The sequence below is a fragment of the Pochonia chlamydosporia genome (genome assembly GCF_001653235.2).
Source record: "Pochonia chlamydosporia 170 chromosome Unknown PCv3seq00026, whole genome shotgun sequence".
Lineage (NCBI taxonomy): Eukaryota > Fungi > Ascomycota > Sordariomycetes > Hypocreales > Clavicipitaceae > Pochonia > Pochonia chlamydosporia.
This window is the reverse complement of record NW_019154061.1, coordinates 4,550-25,620: the sequence shown is the minus strand read 5'-3', so window position 1 is coordinate 25,620 and position 21,071 is coordinate 4,550. Positions and strand designations below refer to the sequence as shown.

Here is a 21,071-nt window from a genome sequence, read left to right as displayed (position 1 = left end):
CACGCCGCACCTCGGCCGACCCCGCACAATCACTTGCCCCCTTGTCGTCGCGAACAGCCTCCTGGCTCAGAGCGTCGCAAACGCGCTGCAACTTTTCCGCATCCCTGATGTCCGGCTGGTCATCGAGAGCGAACATCCCGGACGAGATGATCTCGTGGATCACCTCGGCGCCACTCTCAAGCTCCGCCTCCTCCTCATTTCCATCTTCGCCGACTGCGTTAGCCTGCTCACTCCCCTCGGCTGGATCTGCAACAAAATCGTCTCCTTGGCCGAGCATAGCTAGAACATGGCGGATATCAACGGGTCCGTCCTCTTCCAGACCACGCTCTGTCCGTGGAACAACTGGCTCTGTTCGTGCCTTCTCCGACGCCGACGGCTCGTTCCGCTCCAAACGATCGTAGATCTGAGAGGGTACGCCATGTACGGCCGTACCCCAGCTATCCATTTCCGCGGTATCAATATGGATATCGGCATATAGAGGATTGTACCTCTTTAGCCATACCAGCGCCCTCTCCACGACGCGGCGCCGCCCCGCACCGACAAAAGCGCTGAAAGATCGCTCGATGCTGGTTTCTCAACACCCTGCCAGGACACGTGCACCTCATCCAGCACCTTCAATAGCGGGTGAGGTAGGACATCTCTCACTAGCTCTTGCACGTTATTGGGGAAGACTGTGATGTTGCCCTTAACATGCTTCGGATATCTCACACTCTGCCTGTGCCTGTCTGCTAAACTGTACTTGGTGATGAACCCATAACAGGAGTTCAGCGCGATAAGCTTTTCCTCGATCGGCGTAAGGCCCTTCAACTCGTCGGGAAACATATGTTCGCACCCGAGCCTAGTATGCAACTGGGCTGCAGGAGACAAGGCACCTCTTTTAAGGTGCTTCAGACAGTCAAAACAAGCCACAATCTTCTTTCCCGGCAGAAAGCACCGCCTGCACCTAAAAGGTGAATTGTCACGTTTCTCGACGATACTTACCACCCACCGATCCCAATCAACCTCACCCAGATCCACTCTAGCATACTTCAGATAACAGATCGTGCAGGTATGTATCGGCAGGGTGCTCACGTCATGGAACGCACTGTAGTATTCCTGGACGGTGGACACCTTCTTCTCAAGAGAAACAGGAATACTCCATTCCTGGCTGTGGGACAATCGCTCTTTCTCCGCAAATTCTTCATTCATGCAGCGCAGAACACTGGCAAGGTCCTCCACTTGATCGCTCTCAGTTCTCTCCTGGCGGACCATGATTCTAGCACGTTTTGATCGCAGTCCATCTGTGTTACTAGGACCCTGCCTCTTCTTCTCCCCTCGCCGAGCATCCTTCTCCGCCCTGGCCTGTCCCAAATCATTTTGCGCAGCCCGAATTACGTCTGCCGAGATTCGGATGCCGATACCCGCAAGCGCCATACTCTCTCCCTCGCGCACTTCCAAGCGTCCCAAAACCCCCAACGAAGACCCACGAATTTCTCTCGAGCCCGGATTTACCTGCGCCGTGGCCTGTTCGTCCCCGTCGCGCACGCGCCTGAACGCCCGAAATAGGTCCCCCGGCCTAGCAACGGCTTTGCTTGCGAAGCCGTCTCTCGGCCTTCTGACCTTGGTCCGCCGGCGGTTCCTGTCCGTCCTGACTTGTTTGCCACCCGTATGTACCACATTCTGCCGATTGCAGCGCCCCACACCTAAACCACTCTCTTCAACGCTTCCTAGTTGTCGCTCTTCCGTTCGTACCATCAGCCCGAACTTGTCGAAGCCAAAACCGGCTGGCAGATCTGTGACAGCCAACTTGCTGAGAGACAGCGCGATTCCTTCGCGATCCTTCTTCTTGACATATGGATCTTTATGAGACCAAGCTTTCAGATTTACTAAATCATCCGGATCAATAGGGTCGACCGATTGCTTGACTTTGCGTCGCCCAATTTGCTCAGCTCGTCTGTGAATCAACCTGTTCAACTTCACTACAGCTTCATCCCAGTCGCTCACCTGACGGGCCGCTGTGCAGAGTTTTTTGCAGAAATCTTCTCCCCTATGCGCCCACTGGTAATATTGAACCTTGTCTCCGCCCCAGATGCGCCTCACCGTCCTCAAACGCGCCAGATTCCCGTGTCCTTCCCGCAGGCGCCCTTCAGTGCGGTCTCGAACCCAGTCACCGCCATCCCAAGGACTCCGGCTTTCTATCTCCTCCCGCGAAAGCTGATCGCCGCCTGACTGTTGCTGTCCACTTCGTACCATCAGCCCGAATTTATCGAAACCAAACCCGGCCGGCAAGTCTCTGGCAGCCAGATTGCTGAAAACTAGACTGATTCTCTCACGGTCATTTTTCTTGACGTATGGATCCTTATGAGACCAGGCCCTTAAGTTTATCAAATCATCCGATTCGATAGGGTTGACCGAGTACTTAATTGGCCGTCGTCCAAGCTGCTGGGATCGTCTGTGAAGCAACATGTTTAACTTCACTACAGCTTCTTCCCAATCGCTCACCTTGCGAGCCGCTGCGCAGAGTTTGTTGCAGAAATTGATCCCACTATACGCCCACTGGTAATACTGAACCTTGTCTACGCCCCAGATACGGCTCACCGTCTTCAGGGCCTCGACACTTCTAGATTCGTCACCCTGACCTCTCATCACTCGGCTGTTCTGCAGCGCGCCTGGCATTTTCCCCGACCCGTCGAATCTTCACTATCTCTGTTGTGGACGTGATTCTATTATTCCCAAAGCTATAACCTTGGGATCTCTGCATCTCCTCTATACCGCGCAAAACTCCATCTCGGCTCCTGCGCTGACGCCGTCCAGATTATACCACCCCCATTCGATCTGACCTCTCTCTCAATATCGGCCACACCACCAATTCCCCAGACCGCACCTGCCTTCCCGCACCTCTTCCCGCACCACCTCCCTTCCTCACGTAGACACGATACCTCCACATACAAACCGTGTCCTCCACCCACGAAATACTACCGACTTCGTGGACAGATGACCCGGCCAACCCCTGATGCCTTACTGGCAGATGACCAGGCCAACCCCCGACACTTCACCAGCAGATGACCCGTCGGACCGTGATAACTCGTGTGCAGCATGGCCCGGCCAGTCCCTGACAGCAATGATGACCGACTATCCACACCACCACATGCCACAATCTTCAGAATCACCGTCCAAATGACCAGACTATGCACAGCAAGAGACACGGGAACTATCCCAAGGCTAGACAGCACGCCGAAGACACTTGACCAACAAGACCCCTACGTATCACACCCCAATCTTCAAAATTACCAGCCAGATGACTAAATCCACATAGCCTTCAGTTACTAAAAAGAGAAGAAGGGGGGCGGGGGGGCGGCTGATATGGTTTTGCTTTTTCCGACATTGCTTTTTCGCGACGACAACGAGCAAACATTACCCTGCCGACCATTTGGGATTTGTCGCTTAAAGCGGCTAGCATTGTGAAGCATGTCTGTATTTTCTATGATTCCATCAGCTCTGCTCTGTAACAAAAAAAGCCATGGACCATTTCTCACTACACATGTGATAGCATTCAGAGCTGAAAGCGCGATGACACGTAGGCGCTCACATGCCCTGAGCCTTTGCCTGGCGCGTAGAGTCTGCCTGGCCGGCCCTGGATAACAGGCCGTAGTAAAACATCTATTCCATGCAGAACTATTCCCCTATAAGAACCAGCCATGCGACCTACGGCCCAGGGCCGGTTTTCACGGACTCATTCCAAATCTCCTTCAACATGTCTCGACAACCAACATTCACGAGTATAATTCACTTACGGGATTTCGTCGATGCCATTACTCATGACCCGACTCGAGAAAATACTCCAAACTACGTCGAGATCCAGACAGATCTCAACATCTTCGAGGAAGACGGTTTCCATGATCCTAATATCGCCACCGACCCCATTCGCACCCGCATCCATACTTATCTAACGCAAGAACAACAAGAACTCTACCTTCCTGGCGCTTTCTTCTACGCCGACGGCCGCTTCTCCACGACTCTGTCGATGGACGGCACTCTGGAGATTAGCACGCAGACGCTGAGCTTGATGAGGCACGTCTGGCCGAACATTCGCCCTAGCTCTGGCTGACAGCCTTAGACACCCAGGGAATATCGCCGACTCCGTCCAGTATGACCAGCACTTGCCAGAGCAATGGTGCCCGATGGTGACCGTCATCGGCTTCGTGCCGCCCCGTACTGACAACTCGCTTGACCCTTCCGAGCCCCGTCACTTCACAGTCGAAACATCTGTCTACGACGCATCCAAGGCAGCCCCAGCTCACTTCTCCGTAGTCTGCTTCTTGGAAGACACTAAGCGTTGGAAGAAAGTCAAAACGCCAGCACCGGGAGCTCTCCTCACCGTCACCGCGAAGATTGCTGGCCGTACCAGGGACACCAACCTCCTGGCCCTCCGAGTCCTCGACCTGGCTTACTTGCCAAGACCTGCCTCTGCGCCAACACCCACCCCGACCGATACTCCACCTTCGAAGCGATCAGACCGCTGGCGTGGCCGGGTGCCATCCACTCCTTCGAAGAGACCACGCATATCGGACCGTGCCATCGAAGCCGCAAACCCCTCTGATAGAAATACAACTCTGCCAGACGCCTCATCAGGCGCACTGGTTTTCCCGCACTCAAAGCTTACTACAGAACCCATATCCGTCCCGACTTCTCCGTCCACCACTGCTGGTCCTGAAGAGTCCTCCTCAACCCCGGGCCTGCCCCTGGCATCCGACGGCGGAGCTCGGCCACGTCGCAATCGTCATCCCCCAAGGAATGTGTTGACGTAGAGTAGACATAAGTAAATTGGATACAGTCGTCAAAAATTGGGAACAGTGACATCGACGGAAGACAGCAGTACAGGGACAATGAACTGAGCACTTCAGCAGCCCCTCGACATGGTAATTCGAGGCGAACTGGGCACGTAGCGATGATTGAGACAATAATGTGAGAATATAAACTACTAAATGGAATCTGACTAAATGATTTGCTTCCCCTTCTTTGCTGTGTATCCTCAGATACAGACGCGGAGTGGTAAAGACGTCGGAAGAGAATTGTCCCGTTCTCAGATGATCTTTTGACTAGACGTTTCAGCGTATCGGCTGTCTAACTTTTAGTTTCTTTACGGCATCCCTGGCTCGACAAGTCCTAAACCCCCGCACTGGAGTCGGCCACTAAAAGCTCCCGCCCCAACTTCTGAGTCTGCTATTGCGTTGAGAGATCCACCCCGTATATAAACTTCCTTTATATAAACTTTTCACATAAACTTTTCACAAACCACCAGATCAAGTCAACCTTTCGTTCCTCAAGGCTCTTTTGGGCAAACCGCTTGCGGTTGGTCTCCTGTACAAATTTTGGACCAATAGAAACTTTTCTTTCAAGCCTGCACCAAACGCTCATTATTCGGGAAAACTTAAGAACTAATGTATAGACAGCCTTCGGCTGAATAAAGATGAGGTGGGCATAAGGAAAGGCGGCCAAGGTTGATATGAGGTACAGAGTTGCAACCAATTAAAGCGCTGCTTCTCCCTCATTTCTCGCTGCGCGGGTGCCTGGCTCACCCCGCCGCCCGACACACACCTACGGGGCTCACCCGGCTCACCCCAAGGTCGCGCGACGTCGCGCGATTCGCTGGAGCGGGAGAGCCAATTCCGCAAGTTCCTCGGGGTCCCACATGAACCCTGCTGTATGATGAAGAACGGCATCATAATATTCTTTTATGTTGACGACATTGTCCTCGCATACCAAAAAGGCAAGGAGAACGAAATGAAGTATCTAACAGACCAACTACAGCAAAAATATCAACTCACCGGAGGGAACCCTTTGCAATGGTTCCTAGGAATTGAAGTAATCCGAGACAGAGATAAAAGATTGATCTGGCTCTCTCAGTCTGCGTATATAGACAAGATTGCTAATCTGGCAATACAAAACCCAGATCGGTGGCCAAACGTACCCATGTCTGGACCAGAGCTACTACCATATGAGGAAAGAGCATCAATTGCATCGATTCGCAAATACCAGAAGAAGATCGGATCAATCCTGTACGCGGCAGTAGTTACCCGGCCGGACATCGCATTCGCTGTGTCAAGACTAGCAAGGTTCAACATGAATCCTTCCTACGAACATCATGCAGCTGCGGACAAGGTCATCCATTATCTCAAGAGAACCAGATCTCTGGCCTTACAGCTCGGGGGAGGAGACGAATTTTTAGTCGCAAGCGACGCCTCCTTCGCGGATAACTCCGTAGACCGCAAAAGCTCGCAAGGTTACGTAATGCAGTTGTTTGGCGGAACTATTGGGTGGCGAGCAAATAAACAAGATACAGTTACTACATCGACGACTGAAGCTGAGCTCCTCGCATTGTCGCAGGCAACGAAGGAGTCGATATTCATATCTCGCCTTTTCGAAGAGATCGGAATACGTCTAGACAATAAGACTATACGAATTCAGTGTGACAACCGGCAAACGATCAAGTTGGTCAACAAAGAAGTCGGACCGCTGCAAACTAAACTCCGCCATGTCAACATTCACGATCACTGGTTACGTCAGGAAACTGAAAGAAGAACGATTTCAGTAAACTACGTACCCACTGCAGAGATGGTAGCAGATGGCCTCACCAAAGCCCTCGGCAGCCAACCATTCAATGCCTTCGTCGAACGACTTGGTCTGGTGGATATTGAATACCGACTAAAGCAACGCAAACTAGAAGAACTGGACACTGAGGTTCTACAGAAGTTTGAACAGCTGGATCTGTGATAACGCTCAACAGTCCAGGCCTTGCGGCAAGGACTGAGGGGGTGTGTCAGAATGTGGCGTACTGGATCGCACTGTGCGCTGCCGCCACCATCGACAATATTGATTGAACAGAAGCAATTATAATACTGCTGCCTGGAGGGCAGCAGTATAATAAGGGCATTCTTTTGATGACGAGATGATTCTGCTAGAACAACAAGAATAATAATCAACTAAATTACATTTCTTGAGAAAGACCCCTCTCGGTGATGCCGTAGTGCCCCTGTATTTCTGACAGATTGGTTGGTGGCCACGGCCGATTGGCCAACTGCATTGGCCAACCGGTTGGAAGAGTTGGTTGGAAGGACACCTTGTGGGTAATGGATGCCTTTGAAGCAAAGAGGGAGAAACTGAAGAATGACTTGCGAGAGGCACGTAGTGGCATCTCAATATCGTTTGACCGATGGACGTCACCGAAATACTTGGCAATCCTTGGTGTTGTTGCCCATTTCATTGACAAGAACGGCGAGCGGCGTTCTGCTGTTCTGGGCCTTCGCGAGCTGATGGGAGAGTACTCAGGCGAAAACATGGCGGAGGTTCTGCTTCAGATATTCAAGGATTACAAGATTAGCGGACGGATTGGCTAATTTATGGCGGATAATGCGGCTTCGAACGATACATGTATTGACGCTGTCCTCCGTGGCCTGTATCCTAACATGTCTGAGAAGCAGCGCAAACGACGTCGTCTGCGATGCTTCGGCCACATTGTCAATCTGTGCGCTCGGGCGTTCCTCATTGGAAAGGACGGTGCGAAAGTTTGTAAGGAGCTGGATATTGCTTATCGTGACGGGGACTTGAAGAAGATTGGCGAGCTCTGGAGGAAACGAGGCGCAATCGGAAGGCCACACAATATTGTTAGGTACATTAGAGCTAGTCCCCAGCGTCGTCAGTTCTTTAGATCCATTATTTTGGGTGGTGACCTCACTGAATTTGATAAATTAGAGGTGAGTTTCTACCTTTGCCCTTAGGCGCCTCAACACCTCTCTTGACCACCTCTAACTCGGTGACATTAGCTTATTCAGGGCCAGCAGACACGCTGGAACTCATACTTTATGTCTATTGGACGAGCTCTGAACGTCAAGGAACGTATCCAGATCTTCTGCGATCAGTATGAACCCGGACAGGGCCAAAAAGACCTCTCCGAAGACCGCCTTAGCCCAATGCATTGGAAAGAGCTCGAACATCTGCATGATCAGCTAGAGACCTTCTACGAAGGGACCATGATGACAGAAGGAAGAAATGCGACGCTAGCCGATCATTTCCAGACTCTGGACTGGTTGCTGAATGAGATTCAGGTCGCCAAACACAAATTCCAGGAGCTACACCAAGATTTGCTAAGAAGGAAATGGCGCGAAACCCAGGAATCCGAAGAATTTGCCTGGCTCGCAGCAGCTGCAGAAGTATCATGGCAGAAGTGTGAAGAGTACTTCAATAAGGCAGATGACACAGCAGCTTACTACGCGGCAATATCGCTGAACCCGACGCTCAAGAATGAGTGGTATAACAAAGCTTGGACGGACCATGACGAGAAGCGGCCGTGGATTGTGAGTGCCAGCACAGCCGTGAAGGAGCTCTGGCTTGATGAATACAAGGGCAAGTACTCTGTCAAGCAACCCTTCCCGTCTGGTGTACTTTCAACGTCAACCTCTCAGAAAGATAAGGCTTTCACCTCAGTTAGGAATCATAAGCGTCTCAAAATAAGCCACCAGTCGTCCAGGCCTCAAGCCCATGGCGTTGATTCACTTGATCAGTTCGTCGAGACGGATATTATCCCACTCAGTGAGGACGAGTCATTTGCCCTATTCAGTACTGGAATGAGCGCTACTACACGCAGCCTGACCTCGCACAAATGGCACTTGATGTTGTCGGATAAGGCTGCCTCTGTTGATTGAACAAGCAGACTTGGAGTAATTGCTGGATGTCATAAAATCATGGATATCAGAAGGTGAAGAGGCTGGCCAGCCACTTGGAAATAATTAGAAGGCTGGAAATAATGCTTCTTTGCTAAGATAAATGACGTGAATCCCTCTGGCAAGAGGAGGACAACAAGTTCAGATACACAAGCAATTGACAGGCTATTAAATCAAGAACTGCATCTTCAGCGTAGTAAAAATTGAATTGGAACCGCGTAACGCGACAGTTATGAGCCCGGAGCCGCGCTCTGGGAATATTGCAAAGCTAAGTCAAATCACCAAAATGCCACCGACCAAATTAGAAGTCATCTTAACGGGGATCGAGAATTGGGATGACTGGAAAGCGTTTATTACCACTAAGATTCCGGTAGATATATGGGCCGCTGTCAAGCCCACCAAAAGAACGAAGTCGCTAATTGACGAACCAACTCGGCCACAAGCATCAGACTTCTTTGAGACTGCCGAATCTGAAGCTGATTTGGACGCCACGCAGATCAAAGCGTACAAGCTAGCATATGAGATCTGGAAAGAAGACAATAAAGCTTATGAAAAGCAAACAGCTGGCTTACTTAAGGCCAAAGAAGCAATCTTTGCTAGCGTGGACGAGAAGTTGGCCCGCTACCTGGACCCAGAAGACAGCCTAATCGACTGGATAGACTGTTTAGCCAGGGCAGCTAAAGCCGAAGAAACGAAGATCATCCAGAAGCTTGCACTTGACTATAGACAGCTACTTCAATCGTTCGATTGCTCTAATCTTAAGTCCTTCGAAGACTGGATTTGGAAATGGGAAAATTACCTACTAAAGGCAGCACGGCAGCAGATGCTAGAAGTCAAAGAAGGTCGCTGGCTATTTGACATAGCAGACCTGATGGCCAAGCATAACATCAGCTTCTCGGACAATTGCAAACAGGCAGCCAATAGTACCGCCAATATAACAAAGGAGTACGAAAAGGCGCTTCAATTAGGCGTTAATCAGATTAAGGCAATGGAGCCTCTGAACAGAAACATATTAAGGAACGAACACCTTGAGCAGCTACAAACTGCAATCACATCCATTCAGACAGCTAAGAAACCACCAAACTGTATGAATGCAGGCCAAGAATGGTCTATCGCTGATGTGGCAGTTAAACTGCGAAGCTGGGCAAGATCAGCCTTGCCAGCACAGCCAAAGTCTTCAGTCAGACGGGGAACAGCCTTTCAAGCTGCTAATGACGAATCCAACGATGACGCCGGCACAAAGAAGGGACGACCTGGCAGGAAGAGACCTAGGTCGGAAGAGAACCAAGAGAGCAATAAAAGGCAGGCCACCAGTTGTGAAGCCTGTGGGGCTCCTTGGCACGATCTTAATTCCTGCTGGAACGCGATCCCTGAATTGAGACCAAAAGGGTCTGCGCCGAACGAGCGTTGGGTTGGCGTTGTTAACAGGGCGTTGGCTAAAGACCCAGAATTGAAAGCTAAGGTTGACAAGCTGCGCGAGGCTGCGAGAAACAAGGCCAAAGAGAAAGAAGACTCAGAATGACAATGCGAAAGCCCACGAGTTAAGGGACGCATCGTTGGACAAGCACTTCCACAAGGTGCAGCATTTCCTGTCTGTCTAGGAAGTTGCTTGCAAGTTGACATTTATCCCTTACGAGCGTCAACCATTCTTGACTGTGGGGCTACCTTGCATATCTTCAATGATCCGGGAAGATTCCGGTCAATGAGGAAGCCAAACTCGCTGGACTACCTGATAGCGGGAGACTCGGAGGTTCTAATAGAAGGATATGGCCGTGTTGATGTTCCAATAACTAAACCGGATGGAACAAAAGGCATTTTACGAATCAAGGAAGCAGCATACTGTCCGACTTTTGCAGTAAACATAGTTTCTTTCCAATGCCTCTATGATCAAGGAATACGTTGGGACACATTTGCGTCCCCAACCAGGCTAGTTCATAAGTCCGGGTCGACGGTCTGTACAATTGAGAGGCGATACAGACAGTGGGTTCTTGCATACCAAGAGTCAACAGATCACGGCTTAAAGGCAGCAGCAGCTTTTTTGGCCAGAAGAGGGCATACTAGTAAGGATCCAAGACCAGACACTGTTGCAGACGGAACGTTATGGCACAACAGGCTAGGCCATCCGAGCCCAAAGACACTCGAGCATTTAGGAAAGAAATGTCTAGGTGCCCGACTGAGAGGACCAAAAACTGTTGAATGCGACCATTGTGGACAAGGCAAGATGCATCGTCAAATATCTCGAAGACGGCCACCAAGACCGAACAAACCATTTGAAGAAATCTGGATAGACTGGACAGACCTTTCAGAGGATTACCAAGGCTTTTCCCGAGTCATGTTCATAACGGATGCATATTCAGGTCTTGTTTTTCCGTATTTCTTGCGGAGCCACGGATTAGGACGCGAGAATCGAAGAATACTGCGAGACTTCCTTAACTGGATAAACCTTCAATACAACGGCAAGCCGAAGGTTCTTAGATCAGATGGCGAGCTCTTTAGCAAAGAAGTCCAGAAGGAACTTCAACGTCGTTCAATCGAACCAAAAAAGTCAGCCCCAAACACCCAGGCCCAAAATGGAGGCGCTGAAAGGTCAGGGGGTGCGATTATGGAAAAAGCTCGAACGATGCGCATAGCAGCAAACCTGCCGCACGACTTATGGAAAGATATTGTTGAAGCAGCTTGCTACCTACGCAATCGAACACCACTTGAGAGGAACAATTGGCAAAGTCCTTTTGAGAGAACTTTCAAGAAGCAACCCACAATTAGTCATCTAAAGGCCTATGGATGTAAGGTTTTTGCCATGACCTCGGAAGCCCAACTCAAGCTACGAAGAAAGCAGAAACTTGAGCCAAAAGCACATATAGGATACCTCGTCGGATATCAATCTTCCAACAACTTCCGTATCTGGGTGCCTCACAAGAACAAGGTTATTACCACAAGGGATGTTATCTTCAACGAAGCTAGTTTCTTCAACAACAGCTTAATTAAGCCAGAGCTAATGCACTCTGTCGATGAACTGATTGAAGAAATAGAGATCCCAGAAGCTCAGCAGGTTGTTGAAGCCACCCTAGAAGATGAGGGTAGTGAAATAACAGATACAGATCAGTCAGAGGACGAATCATTTAATCAAGAAGATCAGAGTGACGAAGAAGTCATTAAAGACGTAATCGTCGTAAATACTGGTGGTCAGGATGATCAGGCTAATGAGGACGATCGCGAGAGCATGAAAGGAAGCTACCTTCCAACACCGCCAGAGTCAGACCCAGACCTTGAAGACAGTATAGAAGCCGTCCTCACAGCTCGCCTTCCAATTCGTCATCGCGCCGACCATCCTGAGGGGGTGAATAAAGACCAGGGACATGATGCTGGCTGTTGCAATCAAAAGTTCAAGTCCAGCCAAACAGACTATCGATTCCACGAATTTCACCCTATCCGCGTTAAATCAGCAATCCATGGAGCGTTCAATGCAGGCATTAAATTCCGACCTCACAAAAAGCACCCGCCGCAGCCTCCAAAGACATTAAAGGACCTGGCAGGTCACCCATTCAGAGACCAATTTATCAAAGCGCAGCAAGAACACCTAGCATCACATGAGCAGATGCAATCCTTCATTGAGGTTCCTTGGTCAAGGGCCAAAGGCCAGAGAGTTCTAAGCTGCATGTGGGTCTTCACGTACAAGCTGGATCGTCACGGCTATCTTGTACGGTGCAAGGCACGACTTGTTGTATGTGGAAATCAACAAGAAAAGGGCGTTCTGCCAACCAGAGCAACAACATTAGCAAGTATGTCTTTTAGGGCTCTCATGTCAATAGCAGCAGAGCACGACCTTGAGCTGGAACAGATGGATGCTGTAAATGCATTCGTAAACTGCGAGTTGGACGACACAGTGTACATGAGAATGCCACCAGGATACGAGAAATATGGCAAAGTACTGCGTCTGCGGAAAGCCCTCTATGGATTGAGAAGGTCGCCTTTGCTCTGGCAAAGAGAATTGACCAAAAGCTTGAAAGAACTAGGCTTTCAAATTGTGCCGCAAGAGCCTTGTATTATGACCAAAGGGTCAGTAATCGTCTTCTTCTTTGTTGACGACATCATCTGGGCATACAGAAAAGCCGACTCAAAGATCGCAAAGACAGCGATAGAAGAATTAAAGAAGAGGTATCAAATGACCGAACTGGGAGAACCAAAATGGTTCCTTGGAATCCATATTTTACGGGACAGGCCCCGCAAGACAATATGGTTAACACAAGATGCTTATATTGATAAGATCGCAAATAAGTTTGAGATTGACCTTGGCAAAAAGCCAACAACTCCAATGGCGTTGGAGGAGTTGTTTAAGTCAACCACCCAAGCATCGAAAAAGTCAGTTGATCAGTACCAGAAGAAAGTCGGATCAATCTTGTTTGCAGCCATATCGACCAAACCGGATATCGCGTTTGCTGTAGCCAGGCTTGCGAGGCATAACCTGAATCCGAGCGAAATGCATCATAAGGCTGCAGATAGAGTGATTCAGTATCTCTATGCAACAAGATCCCTGGCAATCCGCTTGGGCAGCGGTGGCTACATACAGAGCAGCGGACCAGCTGAGATCTTCTTATGCGCAAGCGATGCGTCGTTTGGAGACAATACAGAAGACCGAAAAAGCTCACAAGGCTATGTGATGAGGTTATACAGCGGATCGATAGCTTGGAGGGCATCGAAACAGGCCACAGTCACAACCTCAAGCACAGAAGCCGAGCTATTAGCCGCGTCAGAAGCAGCAAAAGAAATGATATTTGCTGGACGACTGCTACGGGCCTTGGAGATCAAATTTAATGAGCCGTTATTGATAGAATGTGATAACCAACAGACCATACGGCTGGTATCGGAAGAATCTACCAAATTGACAACACAACTGCGTCATGTTGATATTCATCAGCATTGGCTACGTCAAGAGGTTCAGGGAGGAAGGATTTGCGTACGGTGGGTGGAGACCAGTAAGATGGTGGCAGATGGAATGACCAAGGCGTTGCCCAAGGTCCGACACATAGAATTCATCAAGCAATTACGGATGGAAGACGTCCGCAATAGAATAGCCGCAGAGGCCTTGATGGAAGAAGCTCGAGAGAAATTGCAAGAAAAACTTGCTAACCGAGTTCCAGAGAAAGACAACCAACGAGACCTTGAGTTGAAGCTGGGGGCGAAAGGCGGCCGGCCAGGACGCCGAAGAGAACAGCCTTGAGAAGGCCAACAGCTCGTCAACAGAGGAAGTAGGTTGTAGCTAGAACCTCAAAATGAGGTCCTAGCTAAGGGGGTGTGTCGGATAAGGCTGCCTCTGTTGATTGAACAAGCAGACTTGGAGTAATTGCTGGATGTCATAAAATCATGGATATCAGAAGGTGAAGAGGCTGGCCAGCCACTTGGAAATAATTAGAAGGCTGGAAATAATGCTTCGTTGCTAAGATAAATGACGTGAATCCCTCTGGCAAGAGGAGGACAACAAGTTCAGATACACAAGCAATTGACAGGCTATTAAAGCAAGAACTGCATCTTCAGCGTAGTAAAAATTGAATTGGAACCGCGTAACGCGACAAAAGGAGTTGCACGTAAAAAAATACCTCTCCATCACAAAGTCGTCGGTAAGAAGTGCGAATCAGGATGGGCTTCTTCCGTTGATAGACCCAATATCCTAATGAATCTTGCCACCCTTCTCGAGGACCCTGTCGATTAACGGTGCGAGTTTTCGTAATTTCATAGTATGCAAAGTAGTCAAAATAGGTCAAGACTTCGAATCGAGGCACTCTTGGTCGAGCAAAATATTTCTCCATGGCGTCTGGGAAATACGGGTCTTCAGGGTGCTCGAGGATATGGTTAATAGGACGAACAGAATAATTCCTCATTTCAGGAATACTGGTTGGAAGGTAGAGAGATCCGCTGGTGCAGCGAAAAATGTCCAACCCCAAGCACAGCACAATTATTTCCATAGATCCCATTCTGCGAGCCAACAGGTGCTTCTGAGTTGTTGTACAATCGCCCACAACGACCTGAGAGAGTGGCTCGTTTGGTGACGTATTTCGTGATGTAAGAGGCAAGACCTTGGCTCGTCACGAACTGAACGTTGCAGTGGCCTTCCCAGATTAATAGCAATTGAGAGTTATAAGGAATTACCCACACGTCAGCTTCGGTGCGGGCATAAGTATACCTGGGGTTGCCAGGCTGATGAAACGTCCTGCCCGACACGTCTGCTGGAAAGCCCTTGGAGCACTTTCCGTACCTCCCGGGTCCGCCACAAATGTGGTCTTTGCATTTGTGAATCTGATATTTCATGACAAGGCTATGCAACTCAGGCTCCTTTTCGGGATCGGGAATATCTGCGCGGACAAAACCAAACGCAAGCAATTCCACGATAGACTTCTCAGTCCACAATAAGCAATGGCTGTGTATTGCGCCCCGTAATTGAAACTCAAATCTTTCGATTAGTTCCTTTAGGACACCAAACTTGGCGTGGTTGGACTTCCCTTTCCAGAATTTGGATTTTAGATTATGGATCCTCTCGTAGTAATATTGAACTCCCTCCCATGGATGGTTGGATGGCATAGCAGTAGAAGAGATAGACCGCAAAATGTTCTTAAATTCTTCCCAGCCTTCATTAAAAGTCAGCGTGATAAAGAGTTGGGGGAGCCCGTGGCCTGCAATCATCGAGTTTACGAGGCGTTCCTTTTCGAGAAAATAAGCTTCTCCGGTTCGGATTGAGCCAGGTATACCATGTGTGAGAGTTTCACTAATAATAGAATGTGTCCCATAATTCGACTGCTGTAGGAGTTGATGCTGAGGAAGACGGTTGTCTATAGCTTGCCTCGTTTTATTATGAATAAGGCGATTTGTATTCTGAAAGATTCTTGTCGCTTCCATTTCTTGGTATGCCCACGCAGCCCAGTAATAATCGTCTCTGAAAGCGCGGTTGTAGGAATTGAGCTTCCGTTTTGTGTCCATGTGGCGCGTATATCTAGAGCGCCCATCTTCGCGGCGCTCTCCTTGTACAAATTGTCCTTTCCCGTAAGGATAAACGTGCGGAAAGCAGAGCACCTCGACATCCGGATCAGTTCGATATAGCATCGGCTTTGGAGGATGTCCTTCGGGGACCTGTACTGCCCCAATGGAGAGCCTGTCGTATCGGAAATGCTCATTCCTTGTTTCTTGGTCGTACTGAAAGGGGTTCATGACAAGATCCGGGCGTGTTTGAGGTCGCTGCTCATCGCTGTTCTCAGGGAGGTCGACAGTTGGTAACGGGTGGTTGATTTGAAGATGCGCCCGCACATCATTCCTTTGGAAGACGGGGTTTCTTTGCAGCAGCCAATTGCGAACATGAATTAGATGCTCGAGATTCTGGTGTTGGTCTACTCGATGTGGACTGCTCTGCAGATAAGCCCCAAGTGTGCCAGAATAGAGCATGTTCGCTCGCTCATTAATCGGATTCGTATTAATAACGCCTGACAAGGTACGGTACACGTAAGGGGTTGCGTGTAAGTCGTACCCTAAAGTCCTTCCTAGATTCGTATCCAACTTGAAAGGGGATATGAATAGAGTCGATCGCCGTGGAAGAGAAGCAATGCACTGAGGGACCTTGCCGCAGTCTATAGGAGCCTGAGGCTCTTTGCGACAGTCCTCGCAGAGAATCACGCCACCAGGTTCGTCAGTCACAGGAACATTGAACACTCTGGTGATGCCGTATTCATGGTTGTCCTGGAATGCTCTCTGTTGGCGCTTCCTCGGGAGCAGCAAGGTTGCGCACTCGGCACATGGTGTATCGGGGAACTCCTTGTTCCAGCGGTCCTTAAATCTTTTCCTCATGCCTCGAAATCGCACCTCAGCTTCTGCGAATATCGCGCCCACCCGGCGCCGTCGAGGTCTCGCCGAGGGAAACTCTGTATCCTCGTTACTACGATGACGATGACGACGGCGACGAACCCTTGTAGTATTAACAATAATAATATCATCGTCTTTTGCGTAACGACCCCTGCCATTGTCGGGCGGTGGAAACCGGCTGCGCTGGTTGACTTGTGTATTGATGGAGAAAGTTTCCAACAGTGCTTGGCTATTATCGTTAAAAAACGATTGAACAGGGGTCCGTATCATGCGCAGTCGGTCCTGGTTGCTCGTTGGTGGCGGCATTATAGCTGCAAAATCGTTGCTGCCGGACTTCAGACATTATAGGGGCACAGTTAGACTGTGCCTTACTGGGCGTTCTACGCACTGGGTAGTGGGAAGGCGTAAATGCAGAGTCTAAAGAGAATTAGAATCAGTGCAGTTCTAAAATACATAAACAGCCAAAACAAAGGATGCCTCTTATTCCTCAAGCTCATCTTCGGTCAACATCTCCTTTGCTTTCTGGCTCGGCTTCCGACTGCGCTTAGAAGAAGGCTCCTGAGGGGGAGCAGTTGCTTGGCGCTTGTTCTGCAAACCACCTGGGGCAAAAGAGCCCATCGCAGAATGATCGTCTTGAGCCTCGGGCCCGCTCTTGAGAACCTCAAAATCAACAACTAAACCCCCCCTGCTGCCATCACCCATTGTGAGGGAGGGGGTGGAACTGGCGCTCCCGGGAGTAAATGTGTCAGATACAGTATGAGGCGTTGAAGCGGAACTCCCACTGTGCAAAGCAAAGCGCGAGTTGGGCGGAGTCATAGGAGCGGGCACTCTTCTCATGTTTGCCTGCTTGCCAGGTGACATCTTAAGCGGCACATCTCTACGACGAGATGAGCCCCCCTTGGCAGGAGAACCGACACTGTTTACAGGGTCTTTGTTGGTGGAGTTAAAGGACACCGCGAGCAAGTCAAGATACCCAGGCTGCTGGGTCTCCTCATCTGGAAAGGTATAGAAACCATCGACGAAGAGCCTGCTCTGAGCGCGCAGGTTTTCGCTACCGAGAGTGCGATCAAATTTGGGAGACTGTTCAGCGTAAATGTATTGAGTCTTTGTACGGGTTTGCGAAGCTTTGAAGGCTCTGTCGTTGCGTAAGGCTGGAGGGGCGGGATCGCCATAGTACCCAGTAAGCTTCGCTTCGAATTCGAACGTGCGAGTGGCGTCTACAAACCGCGGTGTGCAAGTTAATTCCGCTGCCGCATTGATACGCAACTGATGGATGGGCAGACAGTCCGCTGCCAAAGGAATAGCGTCAAAGGCAGTAAACTGTATAACGATCAGCAAGCAACTTGCGGAGGGTGAAGAACGGTGTAGCATCAAAGGACGGAGTCAGAGGAGAGAGAGAATACTTGCCTTAGGCGCCTCTGCCTCGTCATTCCCTGGAAGCCGAGCCTGACCGCGGATCATGTATGCTCGCCCAGTGTCCAACAGATCACCATAGAACGCGATATGAAAGCTCCTCCAGTCCCCTGTTGAGACATCACTTCTGCCTTCCTCGAACTCACATAGGGCATTGTGATATGGGGAGTCCGGGATTCTACATACCTCAGCTACACGGGCGAGAACAGTAAACCACGTAGACATAATAGGAGAGGGCAATAGAATAGGGTGAAATACCATATGGGCTTTGGGTCAGGCATTGTGGCTGGAACTTTTTGTTAAGAAGTGTTGGAAGATGCCAAAATATTGAGGGCATTGAGAACCCTGACGGTCTTTGGATACGTTGAGAACCTTGAGAACCTCGAGAACCCTGAGGGCATAAGTGATTTTACGGTGAAGCGCCGGATCCGATGATCTGCCGGATTCACACCGCTTCATTCACTCGGCTTCAACCTCGAATATCTCAACAACCATGGCTGCAATTGACGAGGCACTTAAATTTCTGAAATCTTCAGAGTCAATTAATTATGCAAAGACCGCACGGCGTTTCAATTGCGATGAGACTACATTGCGACGCCGACATCAAGGCAAACAGCGGTCAAGACGTGATGCCGACGATTTGTATAAATCACGACTGTCAAAACAACAGGAACAAGAACTTGTTGCGTATATTCATAAGCTTTCATCACGTGGCATTCCACCTACCCTGACTATGATCAAGAATTTCGCTCAGGATATAGCGAAAATAGAGGTTGGAAGGAACTAGGCGTATGGCTTCGTTAAACGCCATTATAGTGACCTTGGTTGCACCTGGTTTGATGGCTTTGACATAGCACGAAGGAGAGCAGATAATACACCTAGGTATAAAGCATATTTTGAGCTGGTAAGTCTGCGCACAGCCCCTTAGTTTCGTTGCTAATAGCGAAAGATTCGCAAGAAAATCGAGGAATACGACATCGCCCCTTCCAACACATATAACATAGATGAAAAAGGTTTTCTCATGGGTGTGATAAATAAAACCAAGAGAGTTTTCACTCTTAATCTCAAAAAGCAAGGCAAGCTTCTCGGTGCATCACAAGACGGGAGTCGATCCTGGATTACATTCCTGGCTTGCATCTCTCAGGACATGACGTCGCTACCCCCATTCCTTATCTACCAAGGCAAGGCTGGACAGGTCCAGGACTCTTGGCTGACGGAATTTAACCCCGAGCATCAATCGGCCTTCTTTACGACATCTGAGACGGGTTGGACTAATCACGAGCTTGGTAAAGAGTGGCTTATAGGCGTTTTTGATCGCTTTACCAAAGCAAAGGCACGTAACGGTCGTGATTACCGCCTTCTAATTACCGATGGGCACTCTAGCCACATTAATATGGACTTCCTGGAGTGGTGCGACTAGCACCGAATCATTGTTGCGGTCTTTCCGCCCCATTCCACGCATCGTCTCCAGCCACTAGACGTGTCGTTATTTAGCCCCCTCTCTACGGCATACACTGATTAGCTGGTCCGTTGGACGGCAAAGACTCAAGGACTCATTAGTCTATCGAAGCGTGAGTTTTGGACCCTATTTTGGGCTTTTGAAGCTTCCTTCTCTCCCGAGAATATCGCCAGTGGGTAGAGACGGACGGGTCTCCTCCCTTTTGATCCAGAAGTCGTCCTATCACAGATCGCCAAGATTGAAGAAGAGGACCCAGATACAGGCAGTGACTCGGCAGACTCTATAGCCCTGCAGAAGCCTACTGCCCGGGAACTACGGCGACTGGTTGACAATGTAGTCGATAAATCAAGGGATTCTGGCTCTGGTGCTCGAAAGCTAAAGAGTACGCTTGAAAGCCTTCAAGCGGAGGTTGAGCTGCTCAGATCTAAGAACCAAGGACTCCGTGAAACAATTATTCATGAGAAACAGCGCAGACAACGCGGTAAAGCTCTGAAAGATTACCTCTTTGATCGTACGGACCCTAACTCGGCCCAGGTATTTAGCCCGGCAAAAATCGCACAAGCACGTTTAAAGAAAGCCACAATAGAGGCCAGGAAGCAAGAGGAGGCTCTTCAGAGGGAAACGGAAAAGACTCAACGGCAACAGAAGGCGGCGGCGCAAAAAGCACAGGTCTTAGAGAGGAGGCGGCAACGAAATGAAGAAAGGGAACGAAAGCGGCAAGTAAAGGAAGCCAGGAAGCAAGAGAGAGAGATCAACCGACAGATTTAAGATTCTCTTAGAGAATCCAATCGGCAAATATCCAAACAGAAGCAGCCAAAGCTGCAGGAAGATTTTGATGCTATCGAAGGCAATGAGAGGACTCAGGACGAAATAATTGTCGCTCTTCCGTCAACTGTGGAGATGTCAGTACCCTCGATATCACTAAATAACTGCAAGAAAACGTCGGAGAAGCAGTTAAAGATGACTTCAGCAAGAATAGCTGGTTCAAAAAGACCTTCTCTGGTTGTTGAGAGTACCCGAGAAATGGTAGTGTCATATCGGGACTCGGGGCGACCGCAGCGTAATAGCAAGCGGCCACGATGGCTTGAAGATTATGACATAGATTAAGATGCATCTACCAGTTATCATTTTATCATTTTTCCAGTCTTGAGGGATTTTAGTTAGTGTGTGTTGTGTTGCTCTGCATTGAAATCGCATGCATAGGCTGGTTAAAATCCGGCACATCAGCGGATCCGGCGCATCACCGTAAAATCCCTTACATGATTCCTCAGGCATCAAATTTCTAACGTTACTGAGGTCATACTGAGGTTATACCGAACACCAAAGCATTAGAGGCCGGAGGATGGGAAGTGCTGTATTGATGTGAGGATTGAGGAGGGAAAAGGTTGACATCGCGACTAGGGGAAAAAACGTCCCGTAGTATTGGGCATATGTTTGAGGGGAAACCGCCGTAACTGACGACTTTCAAGCTACGGGGACCACAGGGGAAGAAGAAGATCATTTTTCTCATTTTTTTCTCATTAATATGATGCTGCTGTATCATGATGTATTGCCAATGCACCATAGCACGTACCACGCAGCACGAAGCACGCAGCACATAGCACATAGCACATAGCACATAGCACATAGCACATAATCTTAGTTCGCCTCGGGAACTG

The 21,071-nt window shown here is 49.4% G+C and overlaps 7 protein-coding genes across 7 annotated transcripts; 4 read left to right on the top strand and 3 right to left on the bottom strand.

The window, feature by feature from the left end:
- Positions 1-492: 492 nt before the first annotated feature.
- On the bottom strand, positions 493-2,655 carry VFPPC_18570 (ATP-dependent DNA helicase PIF1; the record flags this gene model as incomplete). The annotated part of the gene is made up of 1 exon (XM_022430159.1): positions 493-2,655. One exon carries the CDS (start codon positions 2,653-2,655, stop codon positions 493-495), a length of 2,163 nt encoding a protein of 720 aa, XP_022284845.1.
- Positions 2,656-5,688: 3,033 nt separating this feature from the next.
- On the top strand, positions 5,689-7,376 carry VFPPC_12464 (polyprotein; the record flags this gene model as incomplete). Its single annotated transcript, XM_018290333.2, has 2 exons — positions 5,689-6,749; positions 7,028-7,376. 2 exons carry the CDS (start codon positions 5,689-5,691, stop codon positions 7,374-7,376), a joined length of 1,410 nt encoding a protein of 469 aa, XP_018135689.2.
- Positions 7,377-7,445: 69 nt separating this feature from the next.
- VFPPC_18569 (hypothetical protein) lies at positions 7,446-8,681 on the top strand (the record flags this gene model as incomplete). The annotated part of the gene is made up of 2 exons (XM_018290332.1): positions 7,446-7,733; positions 7,803-8,681. The coding sequence occupies 2 exons, from the start codon at positions 7,446-7,448 to the stop codon at positions 8,679-8,681; spliced, it is 1,167 nt and encodes a 388-aa protein (XP_018135690.1).
- A 304-nt stretch (positions 8,682-8,985) lies between these two features.
- On the top strand, positions 8,986-10,221 carry VFPPC_17206 (fungal specific transcription factor; the record flags this gene model as incomplete). Its single annotated transcript, XM_018294946.1, has 1 exon — positions 8,986-10,221. One exon carries the CDS (start codon positions 8,986-8,988, stop codon positions 10,219-10,221), a length of 1,236 nt encoding a protein of 411 aa, XP_018135691.1.
- Positions 10,222-10,920: 699 nt separating this feature from the next.
- Positions 10,921-13,917, top strand: VFPPC_12462 (polyprotein; the record flags this gene model as incomplete). The annotated part of the gene is made up of 1 exon (XM_018290331.1): positions 10,921-13,917. One exon carries the CDS (start codon positions 10,921-10,923, stop codon positions 13,915-13,917), a length of 2,997 nt encoding a protein of 998 aa, XP_018135692.1.
- Positions 13,918-14,576: 659 nt separating this feature from the next.
- Positions 14,577-16,847, bottom strand: VFPPC_17207 (replicase/helicase/endonuclease; the record flags this gene model as incomplete). Its single annotated transcript, XM_018294947.1, has 1 exon — positions 14,577-16,847. One exon carries the CDS (start codon positions 16,845-16,847, stop codon positions 14,577-14,579), a length of 2,271 nt encoding a protein of 756 aa, XP_018135693.1.
- A 174-nt stretch (positions 16,848-17,021) lies between these two features.
- VFPPC_17208 (glutathione-dependent formaldehyde-activating) lies at positions 17,022-18,179 on the bottom strand (the record flags this gene model as incomplete). The annotated part of the gene is made up of 2 exons (XM_018294948.1): positions 17,022-17,861; positions 18,141-18,179. The coding sequence occupies 2 exons, from the start codon at positions 18,177-18,179 to the stop codon at positions 17,022-17,024; spliced, it is 879 nt and encodes a 292-aa protein (XP_018135694.1).
- Positions 18,180-21,071: the final 2,892 nt, after the last annotated feature.